The sequence below is a fragment of the Natator depressus genome, chromosome 1 (genome assembly GCF_965152275.1).
Source record: "Natator depressus isolate rNatDep1 chromosome 1, rNatDep2.hap1, whole genome shotgun sequence".
In the NCBI taxonomy this organism is placed as follows: domain Eukaryota; kingdom Metazoa; phylum Chordata; order Testudines; family Cheloniidae; genus Natator; species Natator depressus.
The window spans coordinates 138,030,553-138,049,388 of NC_134234.1; the positions used below are offsets into that span (position 1 = coordinate 138,030,553).

Here is an 18,836-nt window from a genome sequence, read left to right on the forward strand (position 1 = left end):
CCTGGACACTACTGTACTAATAAGCTATGGTCACATAACCACCACCCTATACCAGACACCTACTGACCACTATCCTTACCGACATGCCTCCAGCTTCCATCCAGGACACACCACACGATCCGTTGTCTACAGCCAAGCTCCAAGATACAACCGCATTTGCGCCAATCCCTCAGACAGAGACAAACACCTACAAGATCTCTATCATGCATTCTTAAAACTACAATACCCACCTGCTGAAGTGAAAAAACAGATTGACAGAGCCAGAAGAGTACCCAGAAGTCACCTACTACAGGACAGGCCCAACAAAGAAAATAATAGAACGCCACTAGCTGTCACCTTCAGCCCCTAACTAAAACCTCTCCAGCAAACTAGATACCATTAACTTGGGTTTGAATAGAGACTGGGAGTGGCTGGGTCATTACACATATTGAATCTATTTCCCCATGTTAAGTAACCTCACTCCTTCTTGTCAACTGTCTAAATGGGCCATCTTGATTATAACTACAAAAGTTTTGTTTTCTCCTGCTGATAATAGCTCATCTTAATTAATTAGCCTCTTACAGTTTGTATGGTAACTTCCAACGTGTGTGTGTGTGTGTGTGTGTCTTATTATATGTTCCATTCTATGCATCCGATGAAGTGAGCTGTAGCTCACGAAAGCTTATGCTCTAATAAATTTGTTAGTCTCTAAGGTGCCACAAGGACTCCTGTTCTTTTTGGTAGGGTATTGCCACCCTTACTTCTGTGCTGCTGCTTGCAGAACTGGGCCCTCAGTCACTCTCCAGCCGCCCAGCTCTGATGGCAGCATCGCAGAAGTAAGGGTGGCAGGGTATGGTATTGTCACCCTTACTTCTTCACTGCTGCTGGCAGGACACTGCCTTCAGAGCTGGGCACCCGGCCAACAGCTGCCACTCTCCGGCTGCCCAGCTCTGAAGGCAGCACAGAAGTAAAGGTGGCAACACCTTGAACCCCCTACAACTCCTTTTTGGGTCAGGATCCCCAATTTGAGAGAAACTGGTTTCCCCTATGAAATCTGTATAGTATATGGTAAAAATACACACAAGACCAGATTTCACTGGGGGAGACCAAATATCATTGTCTGTGACGCGTTTTTCATGGCGTAAATTTGTAAGGGCCCTACTTAGGTGTAAATCAGTGCCCCATAAAACACGTGTAAGACCATGACTTTACCTCCTTCCTACTCACTTCTATTCAGCACTGGGTAAAGCATAGGAACATTAGGCCCATGCTTCAGGGCATCAGCTTCTGAAGTCATGTACTTACATCAGAATCTCAGCTTTTGTTGAAAAATAAACTAAGAAGTTTCTAGCCCTTCTAGCAGGGGAGGTGGGGGTGAGGGAAGCTTGAAAATAAGACCTGAGTATAACTAACGCACTGATGATCCCATAAGTCTGCAGTAAGCCTGGACCAATAGCTCAGAGAGGTTTTAACACCTAACTTGGCTGTTATCTCCAAGACCTCATGATCTCAGGGAGAGGACTCAATGTGGCAGGAGGAGAGGAGTGCAGCAGTCCTGACCCATCCTCCCACTCAGATACACCCTGGCTGTTACAGTAAGTACTGGAGGGGTCTCTCCGCTCAACTCTGCTCCTCCAGGGAGGGAGGGAACCCTTTGGTGTTCCTGGAGTTGAGGAGATGTGCGCTGGTGTGCATAGGACCTCTGATTTCCCTACTTCTACTGTGATGCCTAGAGCATACTACTGGCTGATAGTGGTTAGGCAGGCTGCAATTTAAGACTACGGCTACTGATCTGCTTATATATCACCATTATTAAAAAAAATTCTACAAATTGTGCACACAGCTAGTCTATGAAAAAATATGCTTATATTACGGTTATCCCATTCTCCCTCCTCCCATTTGTATGTTTCACCAACCTATCATGACTTGTCTTAAACTAGCATTGTAAACTCTTAGGGAAAGCGACTGCCTTCTACTAGGTGTCTGTACTGTGCTAAGCGCAATAATGGGTCCTTGGAGCTAGGTGAGGATAACAACAGTGAGTAGCAAACTTGTACATATACGATCAACTTTAAAATAATTGCTCAGTTCCTCCACACAGAGTAATTATACCACCCCCACCCACACACTTTAAATTACTTTTATTTTGAAATCAGGGTGTTATACTGGCATAGTTATAATGGTAGAATTATGCCGCTAGAGCTATGCGAGTTGAGATCCCTGTGTAGATAAGTCCTAAGAGTATTTAAGATAACATGTAAAAGACTCTCATAATATGGTTTAATCCATAAAACTGGACAACAAAGAACAAACCCAACTGATTAGAAGAATTTGGATGCTTCTAAACACATTGCCTGTCTGAACACACTCAGGGAGTTCAATTAATCAGTTGTCTTAAGGATCAAGAAAATTTTCAACAACGCAGAAAAATATGACGGGCTGGAAACCACAGAAAATTGTTGTGTGTGACTGATTTCCCAGCAAAATTAGAGTACTTTATATGTAGTAATTCATTTTAAAAGTCTGAATGTAAATATATTTTTTGAAAATGCAGGGTTTGTGTTCTATTAAAAAAGAATCCCTAGGCTACAGGATATAATTTCCAAACAACATCTATTCCAAGATAACAATTGCCTGAAAAATAAGATCCAGCCCAGTATTATTTTTAAAATATTCTTAAATAAATACAATTGTAAAGGCACAGTAATAAAATAATTCTAAAATTACTTTAATTCAGCCAGAAAGCAGAATAGAAAATAATACATACTTTGCCTATCACATAACCACTGTGGTACTCAGGAGGCACTTGGACCTGAAGAAAAGCTTTGTGGTTGGCAACTGCAGCCTGCTCCAAATTGAAATGGAACAGCATGGAAAAATAAAGAATATGGAAGTATACAAATAATAAAAAAAGGCAGACAAACATAAGACACATGAAGAGAGAAATTATTAGAAAGAGATACAACAGAAGATGAAAACACACATACAGCAAGTCTATATATAATCTTTTAACATCAAGGAAGTTTGCAGAAATCACAGTATAACTACAATACAAGTTTGTCAGCATATGTTCTTGTTTTATAGCTGACATGCATTCAGGGAAGTTTTATATACAATCACTAGTTAGATTATTACATGAATACTGTAATTAACTACATACAACATATATACAATGGAGGTAAACTAGTGTGTGCCTATTAAAACTTTACCTTTTGCATTTCTAGAACTCTTTGCTCTTAAATATATATCCTTAACTTGTATTAACATATTTTTCACATTTAATATATACCGAGTATTAAAATCAGAGGTATGTTATAAACATGTTTAATGCATAAAAACACTTCTAATTATACTTTATTAGGTTACCTGTTTGTTTATACTACTTTCCTCAAAGAAGCGCACTAACAAGGGTGTTTTGTTTTGTCTTTGTATATCTGTGCTTAAAGAGTCTCTAATCCTAAATAAAACAGTTTTCATTTGTGTGTCCTTCCGGGAAGTCTTTGAAATATGTTTTCTACTTCAGATGCTTCTCTAGAAATATACTTACCATTTTGATATTTAAACTTACTACATCATACAAACTTTTATGAAATGTGGTTACAGTATGAAAAGAGTATGCAAAATTATTAATTTTAAATACTTGCTCATCAGGATCCTTACTCATCCTTACCGCATTAATATAGAATGCGCTGAATGCTGTAGTCTCTCCAGTTCAGTTTGACAGGGACTTATAACTGTGTAAAACACTACACAATGAGAGTATAGGGGTCAGAACCAGCTTTCCTGCAGATTCATTAATTGCAGGTACTATTTACAATCTAATTGACTATTGAAACTTTACATAAGTTTCCTACTTAGATGGTAACATAACAATTCCTTGTGGCAATGATGCTATGTGAAATCCTGTCCTATTGAACACAGTGGAAGTTTTGCTATTGACTTCAAAGGAGGCAGGATTTCACTCACTGTGTGTAATAAAAAGCTACCACAGTGCTTGGTTCAAAGCCCATCTAAGTCAAGGGAAAGTCTCACACTGACTTCACTGGACTTTGGATCAGGCCCATAGATATTTAGTAATGTAACCAGATTGATTTATAGATTTCTTTTAAAATCTCTGTGTTAATATCCTTTAAATACCTTCACCAAAACAAGTGTATAACAGATTGTTAATTCTAAATCATTAGAAAACCAACAATTTAAGGGAAAATCAGTTTAACTATTTCCCTTCTATTATCTACATATTCTATTTTTGTCCTAGTTATTATCAACTTGTAAGCTTCTAGAGCAGGAGTGGGCAAACTTTTTGGCCCGAGGGCCACATCGGCATTGCAAAACTGTATGGAGGGCCGGGTAGGGAAGGCTGTGCCTCCCCAAAGAGCCCAGCCCTCACCCCCTATCCTCCCCCTCCTACTTCCTTCCCCCCTCAGAACCCCCAACCCATCCAACACTCCTTGTCCCCTGACCACCCCCTTTCAGGACCCCGGCCCCGACCACCTCTTCTCCCTGTCCCCTGACTGCCCCGACCCCTATCCACACCCCTACCCCCAGACAGGCACCTCCAGGATCCCATCCCCTATCCAACCCCACCACTCCCTGTCCCCTGACTGCCCTGACCCCTATCCACACTCCTGCCCCCAGACAGGCCCCCCCAGGACTCCCATGCCTATCCAAACTCCCCTATGCCCTGACTGCCTCCCAGGATCCCTTGCCCCTTATCCAACTCCCTCCTTACCATGCTGCTCGGAGCAGCAAAGCCCTGCCACCCGGCCAGAGCCAGCCATGCTGCTGCTGTGCTGCCCAGCAGGAGCGGCAGACCAAAGCCTCCCTGGCCAGGAGCTCAGGGGCCAGGCAGGATGGTCTCGCAGGCTGGATGAGGCCCGTAGTTTGCCCACCTCTGTTCTACTTACGACTATAAGGAATAGCCAATATGGATTTGTTAACTAGCCTACTGGATGGAGGGAAGCTGTAGACACGGTATATCTTGATTTTAGTAAGGCTTCTGACACAGTCCCAAATGACATTTTCATAAGAGAACTAGGAAAATGCAGTTTAGATGAAATTACGATGAAGTGACTGCACATCTGTTAGAAAGATTGTATTCTCAGAGTAGTTATCAATGGTTCAGTGTCAGACCACTAGGGTCCTTCAGGAGTCAGTCCTGGATCTGGTACTGTTCAATATTTTCATTAATGACTTGGATAACGGAATAGAGAGTATGCTTATAAAATGTGAGGATGACACCAAGCTGGGAGGGGTTGCAAGCACTTTAGAGGAAAGGATTAGAATTCAAAATGACCTTGAAAAATTAGAGAATTGGTATGAAATCAACAAAAATGAAATTCAATAAAGACAAATGCAAAGACTACAGCTTAGGAAGGAAAAATAAAATACACAACTACAAAATGGGAAATAACTGGCTAAGCAGTAGTACTATTGAAAAGCATCTGTGGTTTACATTGGATAACAAATTGAATGTGAGTTAACAATGTGATGCAGTTGCAAAAAAGCTAATATCATTCTGGGATGTATCAACAAGAGTGTTGTATGTAAGACACTCGAGGCAGAGGTGAAAGTAAGCTGGTATGGCTTACCAGTAAGAGCTGGTACACAACCGACCGTACCGGCAGGGCCATGGGGGAGGCAAAAGGGGCAGCTTCCCCAGGGCCCAGCAATTTAAAAGGGCCCAGGGTTCCTGGCAGTGGCCGGAGCCCCTGGCCCTTTAAATCACCGCCAGAGCCCTGGGGTAGCGCTAGTGGTGGCTGGGAGCCCTGACCCTTTAAATCACCGCTGGAGCCCCAGGCAGCATGGGCCAGCCAGCACTGAAGGGCTGGCTGGGGGAGTCTGGCCCCAGCCCTGCCCCTTCCACCCAAGGCCCCGCCCCACACCTTGCTCAGAACCCCGGCCGCCCTGTGTACTGGTAAGTCCCTTAAGTTACTTTCACCCTGACTGGAGGTAATTGTCCCCCTCTACTTAGCACTGGCGAGGCCCGAGTTGGAGAATTGTGTTCAATTCTGAGCACCACATTTTAGGAAAGATGTGGACAATTGGGAGAGAGAGTCCAGAAGAAAGTAAAAAAATTAGAGAAGGTTTAGAAAATCTGACCTATGAGGAAAGGTTAAAAAATCTGGGCATGTTTAGATTTGAGAAGAGAAGACTGAGCAGGGACCCAATAACAAATATATTAAGGGCTGTTATAAAGAGGACAATGATAAATTGTTCTACCTTTAGTGGACATGGAGAACAAGAAATAATGGGCTTAATCTGCAGGAAGAGAGATTTAGATTAGATATTAAGAAAAGTTTACTAATTATAAGGCGAGTTAAACTCTGGCATAGGCTTCCAAAGGTGATTGTGGAAGCCCCATCACTGGAGATTTTTAATAACAGGTTGGACAAACACCTGTCAGGGATGGTCTAGGATTATTTGGTTCAGCTTCAGCAGAGGGAGCTCGACTTGTTGACCTCTCAAGGTCCATTCCAGCCTGACATTTCTATGATTTTGTGATTACTTTCCAGGGTGGGCTGTACCTAACTCACCACCCTTCACTGCCCACATTCAAATAAACCAAATGCATCCCACTTTCATAGAATCTTAGATGTGTACAACTGGAAGGGACCTCAATAGGTCATGTAGTGCAGGCCCCGAAACTCAAGGAAGGACTAAGTAATAACTAGACCATTCATGACAGGGGGTTGTCTAACCTGTTTTAAAAACCTCTAGTGATGGAGATTCCACAACCTCCCTAGGCAATCTGTACCAGTGCTTAGCCACCCCGACATTCTATTTATATATCATGAAGGATGGGCAGTCAGGGCCAAAACTATTCTGGAAAGCACTGTCCATCGGCCCTTTGATTCTAGCAACATTTTAAAAAAGGCTTAATCCCACTTCTTCCTATGTCTTGTGTTTTCTAGATTCTGTGCCTTAGTTTTCATTAAATCTAGTAGAAATTTTCTGACTTTTGATTCTTCATCCAAAAAAATGACAAATTTGCTACAAAAAAAATTGTGAAAAGTCAAGTTTTTGACCAGCTCTGGTCCTCATGTTTTTCTGAAGTTGCACTCTTAGAATCAACCAGTTGTGACTCGGAGAAGAGAATTTAGGAAGCCTAATAAAACACACGTTTATCCTTGCCCTCTAAGGATAAATACATTATCCCCATACACACTCTCTACAAGTCCAAAAATATATCCTCAAGCCAGCTCCCAAATCTTCATTGCTTCATGGTAACAGAGATGAAGAGGAGACTGTTCCACAAGGCTAGATATTTGTGGTTTATTTTATAGATAACTACTTTGAAAGAAACAGTACAGCTGTGCCTACACCATCTCTGAGTGAAATAAGCAGCTGACTGCCTTAAGACTAAGATCAGTTCCTCACAAAACGAACCACCCTAATGGAAGGGACATGGAGAATTTTGACCTTTAGTTACATGCTAGGGCAATTCTGTCTTGGGAACTGAGCTCCCAGTTGCAGACTGCATGCTTTAAACATCTCAGTGGGGCAGTAAATTAGCAACACAGAATTTTAATTACTTGCTTTGGGGGAAGTCAAATAGAACAGACTCTTATCCCACTCTTATCTCAAAATATTTCATTACTGATGATGGAAGCTACATCCCGAGTTTTCCCACCCTTATAATTTTCAAATAAGTTATTAAATCTATGTTGCAATCTGATCACTCAGCATTACAGAGCTGCTCTGTGGTTTTCACATTTCAGCTATGGACACAGGCCAAGTCCCAAATGAACTGCTGAACTGTTTGCAATGTAGCATTCTCTGCTTATATTCAACTTTCTCTCCACTCCCTCTTTCCCTGAAGCATAATTAGTATAATGATTTACATTTTCCTTAAAGGGAAAACATTAATCATTTTTCTAGGTTTACTTATTTATTTAGAATGAAGAAACAATCACTGTAAAGGAAACATCTACATCTTTATCAGTTTCAACTGCTGTTCTACACTGATTTTCTTTGCCCTTTTTATGGGATTTGAGATTTCCAGAATAAAGGATAACATTAAAATATTAAGTCCTTAAGGGCAAGGATTCTGCACCTCGCATACACCACACAGGGGACTGCTTTTGCACTGCCAGGAAAAAGGGATGATGTAGCTAGGGACAGTTTCAGTTGCCCTCTTCCCCCAACAAAGCATAAGGCATCATTACTGCCTTAAGACTGCAGTTGCAGCTCTGTGGATTCTCCAGGGCTCAGGGCAGGGATGGGAAGTAGTCTTTCCCCTACTGATCTCTACTGCCTGACAGAAAGCACAGCCAATTTGTGTTGGGGTTTCCCCAATGGAGAACAATTAAACCAGAAAACAAACAAAAACCACAGCAGCAGCGTTAATTCTAATGTAAATATTTGCCATTTAAACCTAAAGGGCTGATTAGCAGTTCACTTCATTTGATTTACATTACACTGACACTGTAATTATCTAAGGAGTGAAAAGAAAAGGAGTACTTGTGGCACCTTAGAGACTAACCAATTTATTTGAGCATAAGCTTTCGTGAGCTACAGCTCACTTCATCGGATGCATCGGATGTATCCGATGAAGTGAGCTGTAGCTCACGAAAGCTTATGCTCAAATAAATTGGTTAGTCTCTAAGGTGCCACAAGTACTCCTTTTCTTTTTGCGAATACAGACTAACACGGCTGCTACTCTGAAACCTAAGGAGTGAAGCGACCCTCCTTATCCAAAAGCTTCAAATGAAGCATTGGTAGAATATTGTAACAGTGACAAAACACAGACTTGTCTACAGCATGCAGTTACTTCTGGAGGGGAAAACAACAGACTCTTGTTTATGCAGAGAGACAGTAATTTCAGCTTAGTTATAAAACTTTGATCTACTAGTGTAATTAGTTTGTTAAATTAACAACATTGCCACAGTAATCTCAGATAATTTGTTCTCTCTGATCAGTTTTAAGGAAATAAATTTAAATATAATCTACTATCAAATTTCAAGCAAGCCATATTCTTCCCCGCTCCCCCCCCCCCCCAAAAAAAAGTCAAGAATACTTGCTTAGTACTCTTCAGTAAAAGGTGTCAGGAGTTACTATAGGCCGGATGGTGCTTTTGTGATCAGTCCTGAATGAAGGGGCAGCACATAACTGCTCTGTCCCAAGAGCAACCCCTAGAAGAAACTGTGACTATCACAATGATTCCTCTTCTCCTCTCTTGCTCTGGGTGGGGATGCAGTGAGTGTAGCTCTGGAGAAGGTCAGTTTATTTCTCCTCCTAGTGCCTAGCCAGCTACTTAGGCCAGCTAGAGGGTAGGTGGGGTTCAGAAGCAAGGTTCCACCACCCATACCCCCTACCCTTGTTTGCAGGGAGCTTTTTCAGAGATAGTAGTGGGCATACTCCATACCACATCTGGAGCTAAAATGAGCCTTACCAGGCAGGCCAAGCAAATGGGTTGAGGGCCTTACACCCCTTACTCATGTTTACTTAGTCTAATCCAGCCCTAGGTGTATTGGTCTACACAGTAGCTTTTTTATCTACACAGTGTGTTAAAGTTACCACATTTAACCTGTAACTCCAATTAAAGTTTTAAAACTGCTGGTTTTCAAAGAACAAAATAACATGTTCATGTCTTTATTCTTGCTCTGTAGATGCAAAATAGAATAGAAGTTTTGGGTGTGTGCGCAAATGGAAACAAAAAGTGATAAAGCAAGGTTTCAGCTCTGTACAAATTAACAATCAGTTCTCATCTTTAGAAAGTACGGTATTAAATTGGGAATGGCCACTTTTATATGCTCTGAAATATAAGCAGCTATGGAACTGCTGAAGGAACTAAATCAGGGGTCGGCAACCTTTCAGAAGTGGCGTGCTGAGTCTTCATTTATTCACTTTAATTTAAGGTTTTGCGTGCCAGTAATACATTTTAACGTTTTTTAGAAGGTGTCTCGCTATAGGTCTATATATTACATAACCAAACTATTGTCGTATGTAAACAAGGTTTTCAAAATGTTTAAGAAGCTTCACTTAAAATTAAATTAAAATGCTGATCTTACGCCGCCGGCCCGCTCAGCCTGCTGCCAGCCTGGGGTTCCGTTCACCTCGGCCGGCAGCGGGCTGAGTGGGACCTGCGGCCGGGACCCCAGCTGGCAAGGGGCTGGCACCTGGGACCCCAGACCGGCAGTGGGCTGAGCGGCTCAGCCCGCTGCTGGTCTGGAATTCCATCCGCCGGCTCCTGCCAGCCAGGGTCCCGGCTGCCGGCTCTGCTCAGCCCGCTGCCAGTCTGGGATCCCAGCCCTGCCCACACAGAGCGCGTACCTACCTTCTCCCTGGTTCTAGCCCATTCTCTTCCTCTCTCTCTGCACTGAGCTGAGGGTGGGAGTGAACTGAGCACAGGGCTGGGGGTGAAGGAGCAGGCTGGGGGTTGGGGTGTAGGGTCTGGCCAGGAGCTAGAATGAGGGAGGGGGCTCAGGGTTGGGGCAGGAGGTTTGGGTGTGGAGTGCTTACCTGGGCAGCTCCCATTTGGTGCGAGGGTGCAGATGGGAATGGGGGGGTGAAGGAGCTCCCATTTTGGTGCTCAGGGTGGGGGTGGGAATGTGGGGGGTGCAAGAGTCAGGGCATGGGGGGGCTGGGTATGTGGGGGGGGCTGGGTATGTGTGGGAGTGCAGGAGTCAGGGCAGGGGACTGGGGGCATGTGAAAGGGTGCAGGAGTCAGGGCATGGGAGGGCTGAGTATGTGTGGGGGGGTGCTGGAGTCAGGGCTGGGGTTGTGGGGGATGCAGGGGTGAGGGCAGAGGGCTGGGGGTGTGGGCTAGGGTTGGGGGGGGTGCTCCCAGCCCCCTGCCCAGAGCGGCTCACGGCAGGGGGGTGGAGGGGATATGCCCTGATTCCACCCCCCTTCCCCACCTCTTCTCCGCCTCCTCCCCGGAGCAGCGAGTGCGCTGTGGCTTCGCTTCTCCCCCTCCCGTGCAAGGGCCATCAGCTGATTGGTGGCAGGGAGGGAAAGGAGGAGGGACAGGAACCCAGCACCCTGACGGAAGAGGCGGAGGAGGGGGAAGCTTGCCTGCCCTGCAGCAGCAGCCAGCAGGACCAAGCTTCTTCACCCTGCCCCCGCCGGGGACGGAGAAGAGCAGGCTGGGGTGGGCAGGATTTTTAATGGCACGCTGCTGCCTGCCGGGGTCCCAGCCGCCAGCCCTGCTCAGCCCACTGCCAGCCTGGGTTCGACAGCGGGCTGAGCGGGGCCAGCGGCTGGGACCCCGGCAGGCAGCAGAGTGCCATTAAAAATCGGCACACGTGCCATAGGTTGCCGACCCCTGAGCTAAATCATCCTTTAATATTAGTCTACATTTATATAACGCAATAGAACTAAAACATCCAAAAATATGTTTTATATTGGACTGGGTTTTCTGGTCTGTTTAGTTTTTGTTGGAATCAAGAATATGTAATACTAATAACTTTGTTTTGAGAACCAAGCTTTTGCATCCACAAGTCTTTTGTAAGAACCATGAATCTCTCTCTATATGTTTCCTGGAATTTGAAATGCACCCCAGCAAAAAACAAACAAATAAAAAAAAACTTTAAATGTGCTGTCTTGGTTGTCCATCCACAGTATATAATCATCGTTAAAATCTCTCTGAAGCTTTTTCACCAGACCTCCAGGGTCATGTAGTCAAAGTCTATTTTGTACATCTTCCCGGCAGTCACAAAGACAATCTACTTTCTGAAACTGTCACCAACAACATACTTTGGAGAGGAAGTCAGCATGATTTACAGTAATTTACACTGCACCTAAACAAAGTGGCCTTCTTGATTACATTATAGCAACTACTGCATGACTTGGCAGACCCACTTATGCAATACTGAGTGGCATTTTTCATGTTCGTCACTTCAAATTAAATCATTTGCGGCATCCTCACATTATGTTAAAAAAATCAGGATTTAATACTTACTGTCAGGTTCCAGAGTACTTACTGTGTTTTTCTGAGATACCATGTCCTGCAAAACAAAGAGATCAAGGAAAAGTTTAGGAACATTTGCCTGGATTATTATTTTCAATAAAAATACTTTGCATAGCCCTATCAATGTACATATTGATTTACAGACTGAGTAAGTCATATTTCCTGCCTCAGTAAGAAATAGCATAACAGCTCAGATGAGGGAAGCTGCCATGAGGAGAACCGAGGAAGTCATTTTCAAGGAGGGACCAAAAGGAAAGAAAAAGCATGCTTGATGGACAAGTGGAAGAGATGGCTTGAGAGTGTAGAAAAAAAGATGAAAGGAGGACTGGGAAAGGTTTTGAGTCTGAGTTGGGAGGGGAAGAAGAGGACAATGAGACAGAATTTCATTTGAGAAGAGACAAAAAGATAACGAAGAACCTAATGTTAGGTGCTCAACATGGTTAGAATGTCACGACAATAAGTAGAATGTAGCAATGGCTTTTTGCACAGTAGTGGAGTGGGAAGAAGTGAAAAGCAGACCAGGTGAAGAGGAGATTATAGTAATCAAGACAGGAGAAGACCAAGGCATGGAAGTACTGATGCCATCATACAAGGCATTGATAAGACATCTTCTGGAGTATCGTATACAATTCTGGTCACCATAAGAACAGCTACAGTGGGTCAGTCCAATGGTCCATCTAAGGAAAGGATCCTGTCTTCTGACAGTGGCCAATGCCAAATGCTTCAGAGGGAATGAGGAGAACAGAGCAATTATCAAGAGATCCATCCCCTGTCATCCAGTCTCAGCTTCTGGCAGTTAGAGACTTAGGACCCCAGAGCATGGGGTTGCATCTCTGATCATCTTGGCTAACAGCCATTGATGGACCTATCCTCCACAAATTTATCTGAGGGCAGGTCTACACGACAAACTTGCATCAGTGCAGCTGCATCACTGCAGTGCTTCTGCTGAAGATACCCTAAGCCAATGGGAGAGAGCTTTCACACTGGCTTAATAACTCCATCTCCACAAGAGGCAGTCACTATGTTGGCTCTGTCTACATCAGGGATTAAAGTCGGTATAACTACATTGCCCAGGGATGTGGATTTTTCACACCTGTGAGTGATGTAGTTATACTGAAGTAAGTATATAGTGTAGACCTGGCCTATGTCTTTTTTGAACCCCGTTATATTTTTATCCTTCACAACGTTCCCTAGCAAGGAGTTCCACAGGCTGACTGTGTTGTTTGAAGCAGTACTTCCTTTTCTTTGTTTTAAACCTGCTGCCTATTAATTTAATTAGGTGACCCCTGGTTCCTGTGTTATGTGAAGGGGTAAATAACACTTCCTTATTTACTTTCTCCACACTACTCATGCTTTTATAGACCTCTATAATATCCCCACTTAGTCATCTCTTTTTCAAGCTGAATAGTCCCAGTCTTATTAATCTCTCCTCATATGGAAGCTGTTCCACACCTCTAATCATTTTGGTTGCCCTTCTCTGTATATTTTTCATTTCTAATATAACTTTTTTGAGATGGGGTGACCAGAACTGCACGCAGTACTCAAGATGTGGGCATACCATGGATTTATATAGTGGCATTATGATATTTTCTGTCTTATTATCTATCCTTTTCCTAATGGTTCCTACATTGTTAGCTTTTATGACTGCCTCTGGACATAGAGCAGATGATTTCAGAGAACTAACCACAATGACTGCAAGATCTGTTTCTTGAGTGGTAACAGCTAATTTAGACCCATCATTTTATTTGTATAATTGGGACTATGTTTTCCAATGTGCATTACTTTGCATTTATCAACACTGAATTTCATCTGCCATTTTGTTGCCCAGTCACCCACTTTTGTGAGATCCCTTTGTAACTCTTCACAGTCTACTTGGGACTTAACTATCTTGAGTCGGTTTGTATCATCTGCAAATTTTGCCACCACACTGTTTAACCCTTTTTCCAGATCTTTTATGAATATGTTGAATAGGACTAGTCCCAGTCTGGGGGACACCACTATTTACCTCTCTCCATTCTGAAAACTGACCATTTATTCCTACCTGTTGTTTCCTGTCTTTTAATCAGTTACAGATCCAAGAGAGGACCCTCCCTTTATCCCATGACTGCTTTCTTTGCTTAAGAGCCTTTGGTGAGACCCCTTGTTAAAGACTTTCTGAAAATCCCAGAACACTCTATTCACTAGACCACCTTTGTCTAAATGTTTGTTGATCCCCTCAAAGAATTCTAAGATTGGTGAGACATGGATTTCCCTTTACAAAAGTTGTGCTGACTCTTCCTCAACAAAGTGTATTCGTTTATGTGTCTGGTAATTCTGTTCTTTATAGTAGTTTCAAGAAATTTTCCTGGTACTGAAGTTAAGCTTACTAGCCTGTAATTTCCAGGATTGCCTCTGGAGTTTTTTTAAAAAATTGGTGTCACATTAGCTAGCCTCCAGTCATCTGTTACAGAAGCTGATTTACATACCACAGTTCAAGAAAGATGAGTTTAAACTGGACCTGGTACAGAGAAGAGCTATTAGGAAGATCAGGAGAATGGAGAGCCTATCTTACCAGAGGACACTGGAAGAGCTTGGTTTGTTTAGTCTCTCTCTCTCTCTCTCACACACAAAAAATGGTTGAGAGAGGATTATGAATGCTCTCTGTAGATACATTAGAGGGGTAAATATCAAGGAGAACAAAGAGCCATTTAAGCTAAAGGACAATGTTGGAACAAGAAGAGATATAAACTGGCCATGAATAAATTCAGGTTGGAAATTAGCAGAAGGTTTCTAACCATGGGATGGGTAAGGTTCCGGAACATGTACTGGGTTGACCTGGTGGCTGGTTAGCTTTCTGGACACCAGGTCATCCCATTGGGTAGAATATTCGCCTGTGGGAAATATTAGTCCAGACTTCTATGGGTCTCATTTCCATTGTTGGGTTTAGTGTGTGGGTGCTGGGTGGGGCTGGTGGCCTGTGATATACAGAAGGTCAGAGTAGATGGTCTAGTAGTCTCTTCTGGTCTGAAACTCTATGACAAAGGTTTTACCAGTGGGGACAGCAAAGAACTACAGGATGTGAAGGTAGGGATAAGAAGGTAGGGATAATCTGCTGCACAGAAGAGGATGTCTGCTCTGGACACAAATCATAACTCATTCTGTCTGTTTCAGCAGAATAGAGGCAGTCTATCCATGGCCAGACAGAGTACTTAAAAGTGTAATAACATTTATTGCCCTAATATAAAATTAAATGACAAGCTTATAAAAAGCTTTTGTGATTACATCTTTCTTCTCTCCACCCCACAACAACAGCAGATGAATTTTTATGATGACTGTGTGTGCACATAGTTTCACCCACTCAGCCTCTAGGAAATACAAAGCAAACCTATAGTAATGGAGATGAGTACGCTGATTAATAATAAAAGTATGTTAAAATATGGGCCTAAATCAAATGAAATGTGTCATTATTAAACAAAAATCCTAAAATCTTTTTACAGTGTACTTACAATAGTCAAGAGAAAGAAACAAACCTTACTTGTGACTGAACTAATAAAAATCAGAACTACACACTTGTTTCCATGTCTAGCAGTCTGAAGAAAAACAATTACCATATTATGGGCCTATAAACGTGCCTGCATGTCATTTTAGAAACACAAATACTCCCATTTTGTTGAGTAGTCAACACGGCTATGCACAGGGGTAAAGCTTCCAAGATGCACAAGTGTTTGCAGGATCAGGCTCTACATTTGCAACACAATTAAAAGATACATCTGTATTAAAATGGATTTTGAAGTGAGGACCTTACCTTAAGTGACAGAGCAGTGTCAGCATCAGTATCATGGTAGAGTATAACATTATTGGCCATGTCAAAGCTTTCACGCACTCCAAGGTGGTAGAAGAGTGATGGTTGTCTGGAAACATCACTCATGTCCACGACTGCAACATCTGTAATGAGGGGCAGGGGGAATAATAGCTAAAACCAAAACTCACTTCCAAGCAGATTCTTATTTTACAGAATTTAAAATAAAAAAAATGGAATTAAATTTGGACAACAGACAAAATCCATATATTCAGTACAGTGTTTGGTCTATTTAAAAGTAAATTTACCCCTCAGCCTGGGAAGAGACAGAGACACACACACTTAATATATACAGTAGTAAATGGCTAAAATATCATCATCATGTTACTACTTTTGCCAGAAAGGAAAATGCTGAATCTGAGGGAAAGCAAGTCCCATTTGCCTACGCCTATGCCATTATAGCAAGAAATCTCAAGGGGTCACTTTGGCAAACCACACCAGAGCAGCCAGCCAGCCACCAGGGCAGTAGCCAATTCATACTAATGCACAAGTGACCCCAATCATGTACCAAGCCACTGAGGCACCTCCTGAGACCAACCCCTTTCACCATTCCTTAGTTGTTGACTTCCTTCAAAAATCATGGGGGGCTGTAGGGAGAAGAATCCACTGTCCCCACAACCCAAACCAGACTGGGTGCCTCCCAGCCACATCTTGGTGTACTTTCCAACCAATTCAACTGGTCCTCTCAAAGCTTCCACAGAGTTCCCAGTTTGCTGAAAAATTCAATAGCAGAATGTCACAGGCTATATGTCTGTACTGCAGCTGGGTGGCATAATTCCCCGCTCCGGTAGATGAAGACATGCTAGCTGTGCTCGAGCTAGCAAGCTAAAAATAGCTGTGTGACTGCAGTGGCATGGGTGGCAGCTCAGGCTGGCTATCCGAGTATATTCCCACCTGAGATCTTAGGTATGTACTCCAGGTGGCTCGCCTGAACTGCTGTCCATCCCACTGTGGCCACACTGCTCTTTTTAGCACGCAGCTCGAGCACACCTAGCATGTGTACATCTACCTGAGCTGGGAATTACACCTCCCAGCTGCAGTACAGACATACTTATAGAAACCAAGAGGGCTTGATGTAGAGTACACAGTGCTTTGAATATACATCAAAAACTACAATTTTTTTCTTACAATAATTCAACACCACATTTAAAAAATGTAAGTGGTATATAACCAAGGGAAATTTAGAGAATTTGATTATGGATACGCATACTAACATTCAGAGAAACAAGTCTAAAAACTCGAGAACTGTGGGTTTTGTACCTGTGTAAATTGTTTTTGTGGAAACAATGCTATGAAATCAAAATCACCTTCCTGATGAGAGAATTTAGACAATGTGTGCAGGTAGGACATAGATACTGCATTTGGCATACCAGAATATAATTTATTGAAACAAAGTTATATTTTTCAAATTCATAATGCATCATACAGTATGCAAATAATATATTGTATTTTGGATCCATGTCCTCCATGGCTAGTGCGAATGAATGACGGGGCATTACGTCCATTGGAGGAAACCGTCAAAGCCTCTCTTCAGAACAGGAAGGGGTAATGTATCCTCTACAGAAGCAACTGTTAACACCTGTTCTCAAGAAACCATTGCTTGATGCTGATAATCTCACTGATTATTGCCCTATTACGGCCTCCCTTTTTAGCAAAAACAAGTATTGAAATTCTCATAGTGAAACAAATCTGGCAATACCTGAAGTGCAGAGACTGCATCCTGGCTACCACAATTCCAAAGGGACAACCTGCCAACTGGGCATTGCCAGAGCACAATGCTCCAGCCATGCTGTTGGATCATATTAAAAGAAGTTCTGTATTAAAATCACAAATGAGTTTGATTCCCCATAGTTTAAATACCAGGGTATTACTAATTAAGAGGTCTCTTGGGTTTTGGTACTGTTTCTCTCTCTCTATGTATGAAACTTGCAAGCTGCTAATTGTGTTAGTACATTCTAAGACAGAGTCTGATCTCAAAGCAATTCTTTGTAACAACAACTACTCACACAGAGAGAGACTCAAAGCAATACTCTGTAACAACAGAAACAGCACCCAGAGACTTCCCCGCCCTTTTGTTGTATTCATCTCGCTTTGTTAACAATTGTGATTAAAATAGAGATAGAGTGGATGGATGCTTGGTGTGGATAATAACTGAATGATCAGGGAGGTGCCAGCCTAAGAATCCAGTGTCCATCGGCTGAAGAAGGCGTCAAGTGGAAATAACCAGAGGACCCCGGAGGGCAGACTGGAATCCACCCAATAGCCTCAAGAATGGGAGAACCAAAGAACAAGATAACATCTGGCAGCATGTCGCCGTCAGGAATGTGCCATCTGCTGATTGATTCAGCAACAGCATGATGAAGCAATTCCCATAGACTGGCCTAGGAAGAAATTCCTATAAAAATGGACTCTAGAAAGTGAGAACTTTGGGGGGGTCTGATTCTGCAAACCAACTTCCAGGAGCATCAGATGAGCATCTGACAAGGCTCTGCTCCCTCCTCATGTCCAGGCCACCTGGCCAGTGGCTTGGCATGAGCAACTCTAAGGCTGGTAACTATGATAACAACCTTGCAGAACGTGTGTGTGTGTGTGTGTGTGTGTGTGTGTGTGTGTATGTGTGAATAAATATGAAATTGAATGGAATGTTATAGCTATAACTAACTGCTTACTATGATTCTTTCTGTATTCACAATAAATGTGGCATTTTGCCTTTTCCCCTTTAATAAGATCCTGCTGGTTTTTATTTTATTGGTATAACAATGCCAGCTCCTGACTCCAGCCCGCCCACTACCTTGAGTTTTGGGAGAGATCTAGCACAGGTAACAATTACAAGTAATGATAATAACTGCAGCCAAGGCACTAGTTTTCTGTATAGTTGTTATCCCAGTGCGTAACTAGTACTTGTAGCTATAGATCTTACAACTGATTCTGACCACCAACAGTAGTGCCAATTCTCATGATAGTGTTGTGAATCCCACAATAGTTGGTATTTTTCTTAAATTCCCAGCTCTTGGAGTCATGTTATTTCATAAAAAGAAAAGGAGGACTTGTGGCACCTTAGAGACTAACAAATTTATTTGAGCATAAGCTTTTGTGAGCTACAGC

General features: G+C 42.7%; 1 protein-coding gene across 2 annotated transcripts in view; it reads right to left on the bottom strand.

Moving 5' to 3' along the window:
• MAP3K15 (mitogen-activated protein kinase kinase kinase 15) overlaps positions 1–18,836 on the bottom strand; it is a 143,538-nt gene that overhangs the window by 92,957 nt on the left and 31,745 nt on the right. Inside the window, exons 2-4 of one of the 2 annotated variants that reach the window (XM_074967803.1) lie at positions 15,678–15,817; positions 11,907–11,930; positions 2,747–2,827 (exon numbers count right to left, since the gene is read on the bottom strand). In XM_074967803.1, the coding sequence (XP_074823904.1) occupies positions 2,747–2,827; positions 11,907–11,930; positions 15,678–15,817 (245 nt within the window). The remainder of the gene's footprint in view (positions 1–2,746; positions 2,828–11,906; positions 11,931–15,677; positions 15,818–18,836) is intronic. The other variant, XM_074967795.1, reaches the window with a different exon arrangement.